Below are 18,471 nucleotides of genomic sequence, written 5' to 3'. Positions count from 1 at the left end.
ATATTAAATTGGCTACTAAGTTTGACCCAAGCAAGTGCTACGATGCATTTTCTGACTTTGGCAGAATAACAAAACATCAAGTGTGTGGTATGAATGAAGATCGAGGGAGGAGAAAGTAGAGGAGGGAGTGGCACAGGTATACTGGATATTCTCGCTGGGTTTGAAGGGGGGGGGCATTGAATCCACTGGGGCGGCATGTCAGCACAACGCTTATAAAGACACCAGGGCACACCCCGACGGCAGCCTCAAGTCAAGTCACTCACAGACAGCATAGCAGCACTTTGAGGTTAAGTATGCTCAGCCTCATCAAATTGCCAAGAGTCGTCACCGTCAATCAAGTGCCCAAAGTAAGTTTGCTGTACCTTTAATGGAAACATACGCTGTTCTTAATGAAGTGGGTGGGAAATTTACAAAACTCAATACAAACTGAAAGCAATGAGACGAGAACTCAAACTTGTGCCATGCACTTGTGGTGGGAGTGAAAAGTTCTGTGAGAATTATTTTCAATTCAGTGCATTTTCAGTGTTTTCTTAAATGTAACAAACAATATCTTGTATAATGCCGCAAGGCAATATCATGCCAAAAGAGAGTTATGTCTCAAGTAAATCTGATATTTAAAATGACTTTTTTAACTTTTTGGTAATTAATCAATTTACTTTTAATCGTACATGGCGAACAGTCCAGAGCGTATCTGGTCTCTTGCCTGAACACAACAGAGATATACTCCAGCTCACCCGCATAAAAGGAGGAAAGGCTGCTTTGAAAATGGATGGCTATCATAATTATTAGTTGGTTTTGGGGCAGAGAATAAATTTATAGGCCAGAGACCAGGGCCATATGAATTGCCCCCAAATAGCCATTAAAATATACTGTCCCCCCCCCCCCCCCCAAATTGTTTTTTTTTTTTTTTTTTTTTACAAAATACAATAAGATACTGATCTAACTTGAGAAATTTAAAGCAGCAATTTTATTTTGTTGAATTACAGTTATCCGCTGTTCTTGTTAAATTATTGATTAACTATTACGTCAAATACAGTATTTTAAAATTATTAAGAAAATAAACAAGTTGTACAACAGTGACATTTTAAACAGAAACTCATCACAGGGTATTGTTGTATTTTGTAGGCCTTTTTATTATAGAAATAAAACAACATCGCCTAATGTTAGAAAACTATGACTATACATTTTGCTCTGACACCGAATTTATTTTCTTTTGCCTATTTTCTTCCTGAGGTTTTCCATGAGGATAGCATTATCTCTGGCTACCGCTACCACGGCAGCTCAGCCACTGACTGCATACTAAGCCTCTTTCAGCTGACCAATGAGACCGTTAACATCTGGACCCATTTTTTGCCCACCTGGTAAGCACCTGCATCATCTTGCTGTCATGTGCCTGCGCTCATTGTTTGTTTGACATTAGATTAAACCCAGTTTGGTATTGGGTTGTTGAAACAATTTTTGTTTGCCTAATATCATGCAAATAATATTTTTAAAAGGCTATCACAATGTCATCTGTACTGAGTGCTAAATTTAGAAGCGAGAACATTAATTACACGCTAAAATATGCCGGGTTGAATGTTTACCTAATTCAAATGCTGCGTTGCTGTCATATTGTCTGTTGCCATTTACTACAAAATGGCAAAATGGCCATAGTTTAGTAGAATCACTCAAAAGGGTCACAATCATTTTAGACTGATCCAAATGGATTTTTTTTTTTCCTAACTGTATATTTTTTCTACGTTATGCTTCCTAGCAACTCTGTTTCCTAGTCCTGTAGCAGTCTCACAAATGTTCCTTGGCAACACATCGCCAGCCTTGAGTTTAACAATAGACACAAGCAGAATAGAAATTAGTCTTTTTCATTGTACAAGCAATATTACAAAATTAAAAGCATTATTCAACAATGTATTCAGGGACAAAATATTTTATATATTTATATTGATGCACCCAAATTTCTCATGATTAAAGAATATGAAATGCATAGCTTTCCTCATAGCTTGATGCTTCCCGATTTTGATTGCCGGTATATTGTAATTCATTACACATGGTTATTGTTAATATGTGCCCTGCGATTGGCTGGCAACTAGTCCAGGGGTGTACCCCAGTCTCCCCAGTCGATAACCCATTATGAGCTGGGATAGGCTGAAACTCACCTGCAATGAAGACAAGCGCTGTTTTTCCTACACTGTTGCATTTCTTTTTTCTTTTTTTTTTGTCCGTAGCGCACCTTGACCCATTTGTTCCTCTTTGCAGGTACTTTCTATGGAAACTAGTAAGTGTGGTGCTCATCCAAACTGCATGGCAGCACCCCTTCACCTGGCCTCTGGTGGTCTTAATCATTTCCAGTTGCATATATCCACTCGCATCAACCTGCGCTCACACCTTCAACAGTATGTCAGCACGGGTGCGACACATGTGCTTTTATATTGATTATGGAGCCCTAGGTCTCTACAGCATGGGTGAGTGTGATGCGTGTACGTATTGCAATACACCCATAAGCCAAAGAAAGAGCTCTTGCTCAGATGTAATGCAGTTGTACATCACTGTCAACCATATTGGAAATCATGAATGGTCTTGTTTTTCCACAAAAATTTGAGATAATGCAAGTCAATTTTTTATCTACTCTCGCATGTGCAGCCAGTAAATTTGCTGAACTTTAAAAAATATATCTTGAATGTTTTTTTTTTTTTGTGACAAGCTCCTGCTTCACACTTCAAGGCATTTAATAGTAATATAGAAAACAAATATGTTGGTTGGATTAATTCCTCTCAAGTTTCAGGCAAAACTGAGCAACATTTAAAAAGGCAACATTTTTGCTCTGTATTGAATTTTGTGGTTGATCATATGTTTTGGTCGTTCACTGTTTAAACATTATTGGAATATTTTTATGGTTAGTGAACAAAAGTAACCAAAGCATTTTCTTTTCACATTATGTGCACTACATGGTCTCATGTACCCAGCAGACATTGGTGGAAAACTAATAGAAAAAAGCTCACCTCAGTATACATTTACAAACTGTTAAAAGTCAAATTTCTAAAACAAATATGTTGAAATCCAGGTACTGCTATTACGTATTCAGCTTACGTATTCCCAGACAAGTGGGTAAACAGCATCTTCCACCAATGCTTCGTTCCCATTGCTCTGGTTAACGCCATCCTTTGCACGGTCCTGGCCTGCTACTCCAGGTATGGTGAGAACTTTATCTCTTGCTTGTCAACACACCAGCTATCATCTTGTGAATTATGTGACAGCTACGCTTTAACTATGCAGACAAATATACAATATGTAAAATGTTTCCATTGCATTCGCATCCAAGATCTGGCTGTAATGTTGTGTGTGTGTGTTTGATTGATTGCCAGTTTAAATCATTTCACCGAGTTACTAAGCACACTTGGGCTGTAGGTAGGAGATGATGTATACGTAACCGCCTCACTGTTTTTCATGCCCATCTGCCAACTTGACAGGCTTGGATTGCCCTTTCTTCATTATAATCACGAGGTTGTAAAGAGGTAAATATTTTGCACTTGTCCTATTGAAATGGGTTTGAAATTATGTTAGTTTTACACCGCTGTGTGATTTTGCTTTTGTTATTCACCTTCACATAATCTTTCTAGCTGTGGCATTTTGAACTCTTAGTGTCTTAATGTCACTAGGGAGAGCAACCACAAACAACGACTAACTGCTTTTATAGTTTCAGCTAGAAGTAGGTGGAACAATGAACAGAAGCAAAACTTGTTTAACAGAAACCTCCTCATTTTAATTAAGTCAAATATTCTTGCATTCTGCCATTTGAATGTAAAAAGAAGATGGAGTAGAAAAGAAATTATGCGAGTGGGTGAAAATTACGTTGGGTAAGCTGTTATCAATAGTATCCTTTCAAATTTCAGCCCCTGAATCCGCTCAGCTTCCGTTTTTTTATGGGTTATACTCTCCGTTAGTTGCCATTTGATGCACGTATAAAAATAAATGCCAAATACAAGGGGCTTCAATATTTAAGCTTGATTTATTTTCATATATTTCAGATTCCCTGAATGCCAGACTCCAAGGTTCAGCAAAGTGCTCCGTCTTGTTGCTTTTGCCTACCCTTACCTGTTTGACAGCATTCCTCTCTTCTACAGGGTAGGGCCACACTTGTCTCCGAAAAGAGACAAAAAGAAAAAACAAGTTGTCCCCATGCGCATGCAATTCTTGAATTTCTACTCATTGCCCCATTGTCAGCTCATTGTCAGTGTGTTTCATCAACACACTATCAGAGGATGTGGAGAAAGGGTAGAGAGACATAGAGCAAACTGGTTTTGGTTCAAGTGCCAAAGTAGAAAAGTCAAGTCAAGTTTTTATATAGCCCTAAATCACAAGCAGTCTCAAAGGGCTCTGTCCTCTGCATTTAACCCATCCCCATGTGATTTTGATCCATCCCCTGGGGGAGAGGGGAGCAGTGAGCAGCAGCGGCGCCGCGCTCGGGAATCATTTTTGGTGATCTAAAAACAATGATTAACATGATAGAAAGACTAAAGGATACATTTCTTGAAAAGGTGTTTCCAGCTGTTAAAGCTGCAATGTTTATTTTTTCCAGCTGTTCCTATGTGAAGGGGAAGGCTGCACTGATAACGGAGCCAATGTCTTCCACTTTACCCACATTTCACTGGCTTTACTCACTTGTTTCCTGTTTGCAACACATTTACCCGAGCGCCTGGCACCTGGCAGCTTCGACTATATTGGTAAGGCAAATCTAAGATCGGCCCGCAGAGCAAACTGTTTTATTCTTGGGTCAATCAGAATTGTGTTGACATTTGCATGGAAACCAAGTTCAACCAAGCATGGCATTATGAATATTGTGTCATAACTCTGTTTGCAGGTCACAGTCATCAACTTTTCCACGTCTTTGGCATCCTTGGCACCCACTTCCAGATGATGGCCGTTGAGCAAGACATGGTATTGCGACGTTCCTGGCTTCTAAACCACTCCCTACCCATCACCTTTGCAAACTCACTAGGTCTAACAGTACTTTGCCTACTGATCAATCTGATCCTCCTCCTCCTCTTCAGCCTACCGCTCCTTTCAGCATCAGTTGGTCAGCACAAAAGCCAGTTAAAAGCACATTGATACTTGTGCTATGGCTACTTTACAGTGCAAAACTCCAAGCTGGTCTTTGGATACCAACATTTGTTATTGTGTACAGTATATAACATGTCTTTATTGGAAGCTGTCTATGTCAGGGGTCGACAATTACTTTTGGACGCGGGCCAAAGAAAATTCAGCCAATGGCATCACGGGCCATTCTTTTTTTTTGGGGGGGGCTACTATTTAAATTATTAATTATTATATTAAAAGAAACATCATCTTAATTTTAAAATGCATTTAATTTAATTCCATTTGAACAGACTTTGTTATGTTGTTAATTTAACAAAATATTGTTTACCTTGCCCACTGGAGGAGGGCGACAGGACACTTTTTTTTTGCATAAGATTACGCGCAGTCGCGTGTCAATACCGTTCCGACCTGTGCGTCATGGATAACTGAAACAGGATGTTCCACCTGTTGTTGTCACTTAGAACTATCATACCTCAATAAATGTTTCGAATTTGATGGGATTGTTGTATGGCATACAACAACCCCATTAAATGTATGCCCTTTTTTTCTTTTAAAAAAAAATATGGGGTTGAAAAAAAAACTTTTTTTTTCAATTCATCATATTAACGTCATCTCGCGGACCAGACAGAATAGATGGCGGGCCAAAATTGGTCCGCGGGCCCCAATTTGCCGACCGCTGGTCTATGTGAATGAAAAGATGCCATCTCCACTGAGAGAATAGCTATAGTTTGCTTTCGTATCACTGTAATGACTGCTGTTGGATGTTATGCAAATTGGCGATCTGCCTAAAATACAATGGGAATAATTTTTCTAACATTTGTGAAACAATGTTTCTTAAACCCAAAGTACATCACTGTGATGACTGCTGTTGGATGTGATGCAAATTGACGATCTGCCTAAAACACAATGGGAATAATTGTTCTAACGTTTGTATTACAATGTTCCCTGAAACCAAATGTACATTTACGCTACTAATGCTGCAGCATAGCTCGATTACATACCAAAATCCAGTCAAACAATCAAATATATTTGATTTCCCTGAATTCTAAGATAGCTGCAGACGGGACCAATGAAGAGCTTGAAGGGAACAAAAAAATGAAAACACAACTGGAATACAATGTCTTTTTTTTTACAGCATTAAAAATCGACATTTTCATCTACATAGTTCTTTCTACAACTTCTGACATTTTACAGTGATCGTTTGCATGATCATTTTGAAAATATATTTATTCAAAATTAAAGCCTATTTGTACAACGTGTCATGATTTTTTTTTAAATAAATACACCATAATATGTTTAACTGGTGACATGAACTGTAACCTCTCAGAAAACAGTATCTGTGGGTGTCAGGAACATTTGACCAGAATAAGTTATTGCTCCACCCCACAGTGGGACTTATTATATTTATTGTTATTTATTAAGTTGTATATTTGAATTCAGTGTCAGTATGTGTTTTTGTGTGTGTGCGTGTGTAACATATTTCTCAATTTGGGATGTAACAAAATAACACGCGTTACATTTGAACGCGTCATTACGTTTGAAGGCGGAACCTCTACTCATGAGCGTTTCATGCGGCACTGCGATTGGTTAAATCTACCGGAAGTTGTAAACATTTTGACAGGGGGGGGAATTTCAAAAATAGTGACAGGGCGCTTTGTTCCGCGAAGCTTTCTACCTGGCGTTAAACAGGACCAAAAATGTATAGACCGGGGTACGTATACAATTCTGTCTTACAAAACTGTCGTGTGAGTTAAAGTTAAATTTCAGTTGTCGTTCGTCCTGGGCACTAATTGCCAGATATATTGCTGAAGATTACTAGTGACGGTCGAAATCAGCGACGCTACCTCGTTCCTCAGTCCCCATTTAGTCCATCGAACCGGGCCAACTGCACAACGGCAGGATTGTACAACACAGTAACTCGCCTGATATTTTTATATGTGAATGGACGTCGCGGGTTGACTTGAATTCGTTTGCGTGTTCAGAATTTGTCGGGATTATTAGTACAAAGTCATCATAACCTTTTTAGTCTGTTGGAAATTCAAATTTGGTTTAAAGTCACTGTAACGCAATTATGTGCCAGACTGGATTTTTAATGTCAACAACATGTTATTATAGTGCAGATCATGCTATGTCAGCTCCGTCATAAATCTTCATGTGTGTGTTAAAGTGTTCGACCAACCGTCACTAATCCCGATTAGCAACTCAACAACACATTTGTGGATGTAAAAACTAAAAGCGGTCACACATAAACCTATGTTTAATATTCTATGTTGTGCAATAATGATAAGACTAATTGAACAGATATTTTAAATTGAATTACAACTAATTTAAAGAGCCTTCTATTTTTTTTATCTGCAGGAAATTCAAGACTCCTCGCAGGCCTGGCATCAGAAAGGCTTCCCATATAGAGAAAGATCCTGTTGGGGTTAAGTGAACACAACTCATAACCTTGGTTGATTGTCGCATTTTTTTTTCTTCTACACAATATTTCAGTGGTTTTCTCTTGATGTAGCTATTGGGAGGAAGAAAAAAAAATCCCAATGCACTAGACGCAACTGAATGAAAAGCAGCTATATTGATTTTATGTATTTGAAATGTATAACCAGGGACGCATGAAAAAGCTTTGTTGATTGATTTTTCAATTACAGTATGTACTTTGAAGATGTGTACTGTTTCATTTGTAGGTGTACTGCCGTATACGGCCACTTGGAGCAGACAATGAGGAATGTTGCATTGAAATGATCAGCAACTCCACAATTCAGTTGCATGCTCCGGATGGCCTTAAAGCCAACCGCAATGGAGAATTCAAAGAGGTACAGTATGTGTCAGTGTCCCATTTGACCAAGGTCAAAATTATCTGCAGTGTCTCAAATTCGGTTCCATATTTGGACTCTACTTAAACGTCCACCAGACCTGGTGTCAATTTCACTTTGCTATATGTGCCTAATCTGGGAGGCATCACAAACACACAACCAGTCTTTATGTTTCCATTTATTTGAATTTACAAAACAAAGCAGTAGGCATGTGTGATCAGTATTTTTGCATACAATTCTGTAGTGATGTTGCATAAACTGACATCTATTGTTTGTTGACAATATTTTAGACGCAATACTCCTTCAAAAAAGTATTTGGTATTAATACCACTCAAATGGAGCTCTTTGAGGAAGTTGCCAAACCGCTAGTGGAGGACCTTATTCAGTGTAAAAATGGTAAGTGCTTAAGCTTATTGCGTTCCGTCTTCTCCTTTATGGTTATTGTTATTTTTTTCTCCCCATCAAGGTCTGCTGTTTACATATGGTGTCACAGGAAGTGGTAAGACCTTCACTATGACAGGCTCGTCTGGAGAGGGTGGACTCCTCCCTCGTTCTCTTGACATGCTGTTCAACAGTATCGGCCCCTTTCAGGCCAAACGATTTGTAAGACCTTGATAAAAATGTATATACACATGCACCGTCTAACAAATGAAAACAATCTGTCTTTTTTCAAATGTGAAAAAAGGTTGTGACAGATCTGACAAAATTTTTTAAATTGTTTGATTTTCAAATATGAAAAAAGAAAGAAGATGCTTGTTTCTATAGGTGTTTAAACCAGATGACAAAAATGGGATTGACATCCAGAATGACGTTGATGCTCTCCTTGAGAGACAGAAGCGAGACACTCAACCTTTAGTGCCCAAGACACCTTCCTCCAGGTACTATTTGTTTTTCTTTCCTGCCAGTTACATTGTTAACAATTGACTCAACATTCTGCTCCTTATTTTCCATTCTGTTTAGGCAGAAGGCGGACCCAGAATTTGCAGACATGATCAGTCCACAAGAGGCATGTAAAGCTGAGAATGTGGATGAAGACTGTTGTTACAGCATTTTGGTGTCCTACGTTGAGGTCTATAACAACTACATCTATGATCTTCTCGAGGATACCTCTTTTGATCCCATCAGACCAAAGTAAGAGGCAGTGATTGCTTTACAGAAAAAAAGAACAGACTGACCTGGTCCCACTTAGAAGAGCGGCACCGGCGGTCCAATCCCTGTTACTTCATACGATTGTTTCGCATATCGGATACGATACAATTGATACACTATAATGGAGACTTTTTTTCTGCTGTAATGTTGAGTCACCCCAAAATCATTCTCTTTTGTTAGGTGGCTCGGTATTGGCACACCTGTCAAGAACACTGACTTTGTGTATGTGGTCCCAAAGATTTTATTTGTATCCTTAGCTTCACTGTATAGAAGCTATTTGCTATCTGTTCATGCTGTCGAGAAGGCTTGTGATTTTAACATTTAACATAGTTAACTAGCTTTGTGTCATTCCGGCTTACTACTGGAGCTCTGCTTTGAGCTGGTACTATATTTGTACTCACTGAATGGCTTGAGCTTTACTCCATATATGAATGGACTAACAATGCCGTCGGAAGAAGTAAAGTCTTGTGTTGCCACTCGCCAAGTACATCGCACTCTAATGCGTTGATTTCTCCGTGGCATTTTTGTGTTATTTTCAAAATGAAATGACTGCCCGCTTCCTTCAGCCGCGAGGGCGTTTTATGTTCGTGGCATGTGGCTGCAACACAATGTATCTTGTTGCGTTTTCACTTTTGACTGTCAAATGTCTACATCATTGTACCACTCTGTTTCGGTGCTTCAAGTTTTGTTTGCTTTTGGATCCCTCAGAGCTCCTCAATCCAAGATTCTACGAGAAGATCAGAATCATAACATGTATGTTGCCGGCTGCACTGAAGTTGAGGTCAAATCGACGGAAGAGGCATTTGAAGTCTTCTGGAAGGGTGAGTGAAAAGTGGTTTAATTACTCCTTGGGAAATTAGCATCAATTAGAACCACTCTCTGGAAAATGGGGCCAAGATGAGACCTCTAATTTTTAAGGACACAATACACTATGATTTGATTAGATTTTTGCACATGTCCTGAGTGTTGTCAGTCACCTAAATGTTGAACAGAGGTTGAGATGTACCGAAGTCAAAATCCTTGTTTGGCATGCTCAAACATGGCCAATAAAATTTCTTGAATTCTTCTTGAGGTAAAAGTTAAAGAGATATGAATATACCATATATGGTACTTAAAATCTTCCAGAAACCATCACGTAGCGTTGTGGTCTTGTCTTTTTATTCTTAGAACTTAGGTATTTCAGTGTTTTCCATGAATTGGATTCTTCAACATAGGTGTAAATTAGTAAATTACTGCTTCTTGTAGGTCAAAAGAAGAGAAGGATTGCCAACACGCAACTGAACCGCGAATCCAGTCGTTCCCACAGTGTCTTCACTTTAAAGCTGGTTCAGGCACCTCTCGATGCTGATGGCGACAACGTCCTGCAGGTAATATCCCGCTCCAAAGGTTACTTGATGGATTCTGTATTCAAGATTTCTTTTAGGAAACAATGACCATTAGCGTTAGTTTGCTTCAAGCTAACGATGATGTGACACAAAAGCAGGCAGTTAAATGAATCCATCATGTTTCTGTTGATATTCAATCTGTGAGTTCATTCTAGGACAAAAACCAGGTGAATGTCAGCCAGCTGTGTTTGGTTGACCTGGCAGGGAGCGAGCGCACCAGTAGAACGAGAGCAGAGGGGAGCCGTCTGCGTGAAGCAGGTCAGTCTCTTTTATTGCCAGAGATTGTCAATGAAAATTATTCATCTTCCTTCGTATATTCCAGGTAATATAAATCAGTCTTTGATGACTCTGCGCACATGTATGGAAGTCCTGCGAGAGAACCAGATGTGTGGAACCAACAAGGTGGGTAGTTTTGCTTCTCATAAGAGTTAGTGTCCCCCCCCCTCCACTATCACGTTGACCTTCTTTTCCAGATGGTGCCATACAGGGACTCGAAAGTGACTCACCTTTTTAAGAATTACTTTGATGGAGAAGGAAAGGTTAAGATGATTGTTTGTGTCAACCCAAAAGCCGATGATTACGAGGAAACGATGGTAATGCATATTCCATGCAGATCGCACTACTAACAGTCATTGGGGGCAACTCAAAAGATTTACTTTACTTACACTGGCTATTTGACAGACTTCACTGAGGTGTCTTTTAACAAAACTATAACTGTCTCAACCGTCTGTCCCTCAACTTATCCGAGTCTGCCTCAAAAAATGGTTTTTCCTATAATAGTCTTGCTGCTGTTTCACAATACAGTTCATAAAAGGAGTTCAACTTTGGTACATCATAATCCTGTAATCATTGCCTTTGGTGCCGCAGCTCGTAATGCGGTTTGCAGAGATGACACAAGAGGTGGAAGTTGCACGGCCGGTGGACAGGCCGATCTGCGGGCTCGCGGCTGGACGCAGGCAAAGAAATCAAGCATTCAGGGAAGAGCTGTCACGTCGCCTGGATGATCGAGGAGCTTCCTGTAATGCTGGTAAATCGAGCTCAAATGATCAATCACATTTTAATTGACAATTGCAATGTGGTATGATATTTGGACAAAAAACTGCTTCGTTTCAGTCGGCTGGTACAATATTTATTTTATATATGTATCTTGTATTGATTAATTTATACAGTGTCCATATGAGTTTAATACTTAAGAAGTGCACTCCACGTGTTTACATATCATGTAACATGAAATGTTCAAGTGATATAGCTACAGATGTGTTTGTACTGTGGTCTGACTTATGTTTACATCACTCTTGTTTGGTGGAATTCTGTCAAGTTGTCTGAGCAAACGCTTAAAAATTCATTTGACGTTATTTCAGCAAAATCCTAAACTATCATAAATTTGGTGGTGTTTATTGTAATACAGGTTAAGATATTTTTTTTCAACATATTAGAAAAGAACCTTAAAGAAATAATTGTATCTTAAATCATTATCACAATTCAATTGTTTTTCAAAAATGTCCAGCTCTATTGGTAAGTCTTTCGTATTTCAAACTATCACTCTCTTATTGTGCCATGTTTATGAGACTTTGCAAATATCTCTTGGCCAATGCCCTGATTTTATATGTTCACGTTTTCTATGGTAGATGATGCCGCTCTGCTCAATCAACTCATTGAAAGCTTTCCACCTCTGCCGTCCTGTGAGCTGGTGGACCCAGGAGATGATCAGACACTACCACGCCTGATTGAGGTCCTGGAGAAGAGACATCACATCCGTCAGCTGATGGCAGAGCAGTTCAACAAAGCTGGTACAAAATTTACACAGCATTGAATGATTTTTGAGATAATTTAGTTACAGTTCCGATTTAGTATGGTTTAATAGTCTATCTGTGGTATTGTCAGTGTTTTTCTTTACCACAGTTCAACATTTGAATTCTTCTCAGGTTTAGTGTCATAGTCGCTCACACTGTGTTTTCTTGCGCAGCCAATATGCTGAACTCCATGCTTCAGCAATTTGATGGTCAACTTGGCAATAAGGAGAGCTTAATCCAAGACCAGCAAAGCAAACTGAGCGAGAGGGATAAAGTTATCATCAACCAAAAAACAGAGCTGGAACGGCTCGAAAAAAAGTCCAAAACTCTGGAATACAAGGTACATATCTCCCTCAACTGGCCCCGGGTCAAACTTTTTCCTGTAAATTGTCAATTGTAACCCTGTTTCTCCGACTAAAAATATATTACTTTATTCACAAAGTCATGTCTTGTTGGCCGGTCAACCAGTCATCAGTGTATTTCTTGTCATGTGTATAATTTTAGTGAAGCTCTGTCAGTGACAGCACATTAGGTCAAATGTCTCCACTGTTTAGATTGATATCCTGCAAAAGACAACCGACATGTATGAGAACGACAAGCGCTCGCTCGAGCAAGAGCTGGAGACTCGTGCGCAAAAGCTCCAGCAGGAACTGTCGGAAAGGAGGCGAATGGAGCAGCACATGCAGGGCATGGTTACCGACGCCAAACTCAAGTGGGAGAAGGAGTGTGTGAGTGGAATTATCAAGATGTAACACTATGGTCATATAAATGTAGTGCCACCGTCCTTTGAGAAACATTTTGCTTTTCCAGGAAAGACGGGTGAATGCCAAGCAGCTGGAGATGCAGAACAAGTTATGGGTCAAGGATGAGAAGCTGAAGCAGCTCAAAGCCATCGTTTCAGAGAGCAGCCGTGGCAGCAACAGCAGCAGTAGCACAGAGAGACCAGAGAAACCAGAAAGGCCTTCAAGGGACCGAGATCGCAAATATGGACAGAAGAGGTCGGCCTCTCCATCACCAGTAAGTGATAACAATAAATACGTTGTACTGTATTGAGCAAGGACGTGTGTTTGATTGTCTGTCTAGCAGACCTTCAGCTTTTTGTTTGTCGAAGTGTAATCGATCCATTTCGCAGACTTGCTATTTATGGCTGCTGTTTTTATCCTGTATGTGACCTTGTGTATTTCTAACTACCTTAACTAAGCACACCATGCTTTGGCCTGGTTCCCTCATCACTTTTCAGGATCTTCGACAAACACCTTCCCAACAGAGTCAAGCTAAGATTAGGACAGTTCAGGACAATGCCGCCACTGCTTCGTCCACTTCATCTTATCCCTCAGTAGCATCTTCCATCTCTGAGTGGGAGCAGAGGTGTCCTGTAGATTCAGTAACCTCCCAGTATAGAGAAGCGAGGACCCCTCAGTGCAGGAGCCGGACTCCCGCCATGTGCAATGATGCCAGCAGAGCGAATCGCAGGAGAGGCCATCACTTTGCCTCAGAAACGGAGGCCCCTGCAACACGGCTGGTCCACGGACTAGACCTAGAGGCAGGCATAAGGGTTAGTGTGTGCTAGTCATCTAGATGTGTTTGTGACCTGGGTTCTTTTTGGTTGTGGCAGGCCATAGTGTGCTCTAGCATCTGCTAGTTAGAACTGTTAGTGGCTTTGTGTGACATTCAGAGACGTGTGCCATATGTGCTTTTTAGCCTGGATGTCAATTATGGTTTTTTTAGACTCTAACCCTGAGCTTTTCCCAAGTAGTGCTTTGGTTTATCTATATCTTGCTTGTAGAATTTTTTTTCTCAGCTAGCGCTTTCGCTCTCTCAAAATTGGTTTACGCTATTCATCTTTAAATGTGCAATATTGTCCAAATTCCATTGAAATCGTACTCACGCACTCTGTTTTAAATTTGCATGCAGTTTCACATTCTGTCGCCTTTGCATGACAACTCACAAACTACTGGGATGCTTTCCTTGCAGTGGGTGTTTTCAGCTGGAGCGTTGAATAAGTGTATATATTACTGGAACAGTCACCAGAATTTTTTTTGTTATTCTCCTCAATGTAATTCTAGATTCATATCAGTTAATTTGTGTGGTGCCATATCTACGGTGCTCAACAGTGTCACCCGTGACTTCCAGTTGTACAATTATTCTTGCCGCACTTGAACGACCCACTCGCTTGATGGGGAAAAAAAATAAAATAAATCTGAGTTTAATTGTCACAAATCTGAATAATTTCTTGGTTTTTCTCTTTTCCACTGGGATCATCAGCCAACTCAGCAAATTAATCCAGTGCACAGACGCTCACACTCTGCAGGTGGGGAGAAATGGGTAGACCACAAACCATCTTCTAATGTCGACCTTGGCACTGTCATGCAGCCAGTAATACCCAATGCAATCCAAGTGTGTTCCCCGAGCGAGAAAGCTCTGTCTAAATGTCACAAGTATGTGCTTAGACATCAAGAGCTTGCCTCTGATGGGGAAATTTCAACCAAGTTGATCAAGGTAAAAAGATGATCGTTCACTCATCGATCCAATGCATTTGATTTAAGTTGACACTTTGGTCATTTCAGGGATTAAAGAGACACCGATTTTGTTCCCACCATGCTGTCATTGGACCCTGTTATTCTTCTATGTTTTACCCCCACAGGGCAATGTTTTTAGGACCAGAAGTGGTGGCCAGTCCGTAGAATTTACAGATGTTGAGACACTGAGGCAGGAGCGCCCAACTGCGCCGAGGTACCCTCGTCTTTTATCTTCAGCCTCCAAAGTTTGTTTTGTGACACAGCTTTCACCATGAAACTTACCCTTCTGTCATGTTTGTCAATTTTGAATATTGAAGTAAAGCTTGATTTGAAGAAAATTGTAAATTGAATTAAAATTGCTGTATATCAAAAATATTGCCCTAACCCAAATGTTCTTGTTCCAGTCGCAAGAGAAGGTCAGGCTCTGCAGAGGCACCGCATAACAAGGAGGACCAAGAAAACTGGGTACTGTCAATTTTTATTTTTCAGCAAAACACAATTATTTATAGAAGTATTTTTTCCTCCTTTTCCAATTGGATGTTAAAACTAGTTAGAAAACTTCTCTGTGCCCCTCAATACAATCCTCAAATTCAACAGCAGGGGGCAATATAAGCCAAATGTTAAATTCTTCATTACATTACCTAGACAGAAAAAAGCAAAATCATGCACATAATCTAGTGTGCATAAAGTATGCGCTTTATCATAAAACAGTATTTACGACTCTTACGGCTATTGCTGTTTTGCACCTGCTGACATGTTACAAGGATCCGATTTTGCTAATGTTCACCCATGTTTCCTCAAATCAGTGTTGTACATCCGATACTTTTTTATCTTTTTCAACAAGATACAGTATTTGTGTTTTATTCATGTTTTGCACGGTGCCCCATTTTCTTTAAGCCTGTATCTTGCTGAGCTGGGTTGGCGAGAGTTTGCAAACGGCCTAATTTTTTTCCCCCCCCTCAGGGTTCATTCAAGTTCACGCATGGTCTTAAACACTCACCATTCACCATCGAAGGTTGCAAACAAAATTTCCTTGAAGAAAGACTGTTTGCAATCATTTAGGAACCCTGAAAACAAAATACTCACATTTACTACATGCAACACTTGCGGCTCAGTGGGATTCAGGTTGATATACACACAATGAATGTACGTCCTTGCTATTTTGTCTACCACAGGCTCCTGTTGCAAGCACAAGTGCTGCACTTGGGTATCAAAAGTAAGTGTGCACATACATTTGTTACCACTGTTGCTATTTTTGTTGATCTGCATCTTGTGTTACACTACCATTAAAAAGTTTGGGGTCCCTTAGAAATATTTGTTCTTATTGTTAGAATAAAATCTTTTTTTTTTTTCTGTGAGGATACAATTAAACTAATCAGGAATACACTCTATATTTTGTTTATGTGGTAAATGACTATCCTAGTTTTTTATGCAATATCCACATAGGTGTATAAAGGTATTCTAATATTCCATTGTGTTTGCTAATTGTGTTAGATGTTTAATGGATTATTATTATGTTAGTTTTCATGGAAAACACTAAATTGCCTGGGTGACCCCCAAACATTTGAACGGTAGTGTAAATTTGCTAAATTTCTCAAAATGTCTCATTTTTCTTTGCTCTGTAGACGCAGGAAGCCGTGAAGATTTTTTTTTTTTTCCGAGTAGCAACAAAACAAGCTGCCTGTTTGCTAAATGGGACATTGACATGAAGGAACAATGCACATTTTTTAAACACTTAATTATATGCTGACACTTTAGAATAGAATTTCAATGGATTAGTAAGAAAAATGACATTATTATATCTCTATATATAATTGCAATTTGCTGGATTATTGCTCTTTTTCTTCCCCCCCCCACCTTTTTTTGAACACCAAGTAGTTGAGTTCAAGACTTGTAACCAGGAGTTTTTACTGCCGCACAAATTGTTTTCCATAGATTATTATTTTTTTTAATTTTTTTTTTTACATCAAGGCTGGTGTTGATGTGCTGTAAATAAGTATCGTGATTTGCCTCCCCCCCATCTGTTTAGAAAAATAGACAATAAGACAGACTACAGTATTCATTTGGTGGCATTAAATTCATTCAACTCAAGTTGACGTGTAGTTTATTTATTCGGAGTAAAGGACCATCCTTTTAACTCTATATACAGGTATCAAAATCATAAAAGGAAGCTGCACATAAAGTATAATTGAAAATCTATAATACAGAATGAATAATTGACTGTAAATTACTTGATATTCTGAATGAAGAGGGGAAAGTCTTTATTGAATCATTTGGAAGTGAAATAAAATATGAAATGGCAAAAAACAATTAAAAAATATTGCATAATTTTTAAATGACAATTTTTGAAAGTAAATAAACTCATAATATGCCAACTCACTAATTACACATAAAAGCAATTAAAGCTCAGTGGAATATTACCTATAGTGGGCAACTCATAACTTTGCTTGATAAAAACATTTAACAATCTTAATTTGACAAAAAAAAGCGAATCTGTTTTTTTTCTTGCTTGTTTGTGATGTCCACAGTTCTTCCATCCTGTGTTGTAGACTTTTGCAAGTGATAAGAATGTGGGAAATGGTTTCATCAGGCATGTCAGCCCTCGGCTGCTTGTGAAAATATTGACCCTTCCTTCCTGCCTTGTTTAACTAACAAACCTTCACGTAGTGAGTGAGCAAATAGCACATGACGGCACCACTTTATTAACGACTCCTTTAACTCAAACACACACTAATGACTTTTTAAACAAGTCTGAACCAGACCTGTCAACGAGTCTTTGCTTTAGGAAATTGGGAATAGTTAGTTCCCGTTATTTCTGAATCTTAATAGAACATCATTTATTGTGTTCACAATTGACTTGTGTGTATGGTGAAGGACAAAACAAATCACTTTTTGTTCAACTCCTCCTTTTATTTCAATTATATGACAGCATAAAAACTGCTTTTGATTTTATACCTTTGTCTTTATGCATTAACGATAACGATATCCAGGAATTTATCATCACCGTAGCTACCTTTTTTCTTTGTCCCTTTCTATTGATTGAAGCCATTTCCTCTAAATGACTTCTCCATTGTCTTGCGAGATGTGTTTGACAGCCCCGTTTCTCGTGAGCCCTCACTTATTTCAACCTCCCGCTCTTGTCTGCTCCAGTCAACAAACACTGTTTGGACAGCGGTGTGTGTGTGGGTTTGTATATTTTTGTGTTCAAAGTCAATAGAAGTACTTGCGCTCTAAGGGCTGCTTTGTCAATTTTCCGGTCTCACCTTTCATGGTGCTAAGCATAGTTTGTGTGTTTAATAGGTGTCACCACATTTTTATTCCATGTAAAACCACAACAACCTGAAAAGGTTTTGCCGTGTAGCCGTTGCCTTTCTCAGCTGTGCTTAAGTCAAAAATAGTTGTGATGCAAAGTCATCAATATAACTATAGAGCATTATATACAGTCAGTATTGTGTCTTTATACATTTATAACTGTAATATAATCTAGTTGGGTTTTTTGTTCACTTCTCATGATTTTTGCTGTTTGTATTTTACGGCACTAATTTTAGGAAACAATCAACAGTCAGTATTGGGGTTCAATTTTGTTTTGTTGTTTTACAAATGCGTCTGACAAAATTAATCTTAAAGTTGCATACAATAAAAGTAAGGGTTATTCTACACAAGTAGTAAGTACAAAATGAATCTTTAATCTTTATTTACGTATAAACCCAACACCTGAGAG

The 18,471-nt window shown here is 39.0% G+C and overlaps 2 protein-coding genes across 4 annotated transcripts; both read left to right on the top strand.

Moving 5' to 3' along the window:
- Positions 1-221: 221 nt before the first annotated feature.
- paqr5b (progestin and adipoQ receptor family member Vb) lies at positions 222-6,337 on the top strand. The gene is made up of 8 exons (XM_085908504.1): positions 222-347; positions 1,234-1,361; positions 2,254-2,459; positions 3,059-3,185; positions 3,465-3,509; positions 4,023-4,119; positions 4,574-4,718; positions 4,856-6,337. The coding sequence occupies exons 1-8, from the start codon at positions 294-296 to the stop codon at positions 5,101-5,103; spliced, it is 1,050 nt and encodes a 349-aa protein (XP_085764630.1). The 5' UTR covers positions 222-293; the 3' UTR covers positions 5,104-6,337.
- A 332-nt stretch (positions 6,338-6,669) lies between these two features.
- Positions 6,670-16,858, top strand: LOC147059028 (kinesin-like protein KIF23). Of its 3 annotated transcripts, XM_085908038.1 has the most exons (23): positions 6,670-6,802; positions 7,450-7,516; positions 7,776-7,904; positions 8,195-8,300; positions 8,371-8,507; positions 8,670-8,782; positions 8,865-9,035; positions 9,762-9,874; positions 10,299-10,420; positions 10,594-10,696; positions 10,761-10,840; positions 10,912-11,031; positions 11,306-11,465; positions 12,067-12,228; positions 12,405-12,571; positions 12,786-12,959; positions 13,042-13,248; positions 13,472-13,786; positions 14,497-14,730; positions 14,876-14,964; positions 15,155-15,215; positions 15,926-15,966; positions 16,376-16,858. In XM_085908038.1, exons 1-23 carry the CDS (start codon positions 6,789-6,791, stop codon positions 16,389-16,391), a joined length of 2,901 nt encoding a protein of 966 aa, XP_085764164.1. In that variant the 5' UTR covers positions 6,670-6,788; the 3' UTR covers positions 16,392-16,858. The 3 variants fall into 3 exon arrangements, with proteins under 3 accessions (XP_085764164.1, XP_085764165.1, XP_085764166.1); XM_085908039.1 differs by lacking the exon at positions 14,497-14,730 and having other exon boundaries at positions 16,376-16,857; XM_085908040.1 differs by lacking the exons at positions 13,472-13,786; positions 14,497-14,730 and having other exon boundaries at positions 16,376-16,856.
- Positions 16,859-18,471: the final 1,613 nt, after the last annotated feature.

The sequence above is a fragment of the Syngnathus leptorhynchus genome, chromosome 3 (genome assembly GCF_054491065.1).
Source record: "Syngnathus leptorhynchus isolate UIUO chromosome 3, UIUO_Slep, whole genome shotgun sequence".
Taxonomy (NCBI): Eukaryota; Metazoa; Chordata; class Actinopteri; order Syngnathiformes; family Syngnathidae; genus Syngnathus; species Syngnathus leptorhynchus.
The sequence above is the reverse complement of the archived record's forward strand: the minus strand, read 5'-3'. Positions and strand labels throughout refer to the sequence as shown.

What these genes read in the sequence shown, in the direction of transcription:
- paqr5b (XM_085908504.1), top strand. Translation starts at nt 294, where the DNA reads ATGCTCAGCCTCATCAAATTGCCAAGAGTCGTCACCGTCAATCAAGTG. An exon ending in GTCCTGGCCTGCTACTCCAG is followed by an intron (nt 3,186 to 3,464) that starts GTATGGTGAGAA and finishes CCAACTTGACAG; the next exon opens with GCTTGGATTGCCCTTTCTTC. An exon ending in TGGCAGCTTCGACTATATTG is followed by an intron (nt 4,719 to 4,855) that starts GTAAGGCAAATC and finishes CTCTGTTTGCAG; the next exon opens with GTCACAGTCATCAACTTTTC.
- LOC147059028 (XM_085908038.1), top strand. An exon ending in GCAATGGAGAATTCAAAGAG is followed by an intron (nt 7,905 to 8,194) that starts GTACAGTATGTG and finishes ACAATATTTTAG; the next exon opens with ACGCAATACTCCTTCAAAAA. An exon ending in AGATGTGTGGAACCAACAAG is followed by an intron (nt 10,841 to 10,911) that starts GTGGGTAGTTTT and finishes CTTCTTTTCCAG; the next exon opens with ATGGTGCCATACAGGGACTC.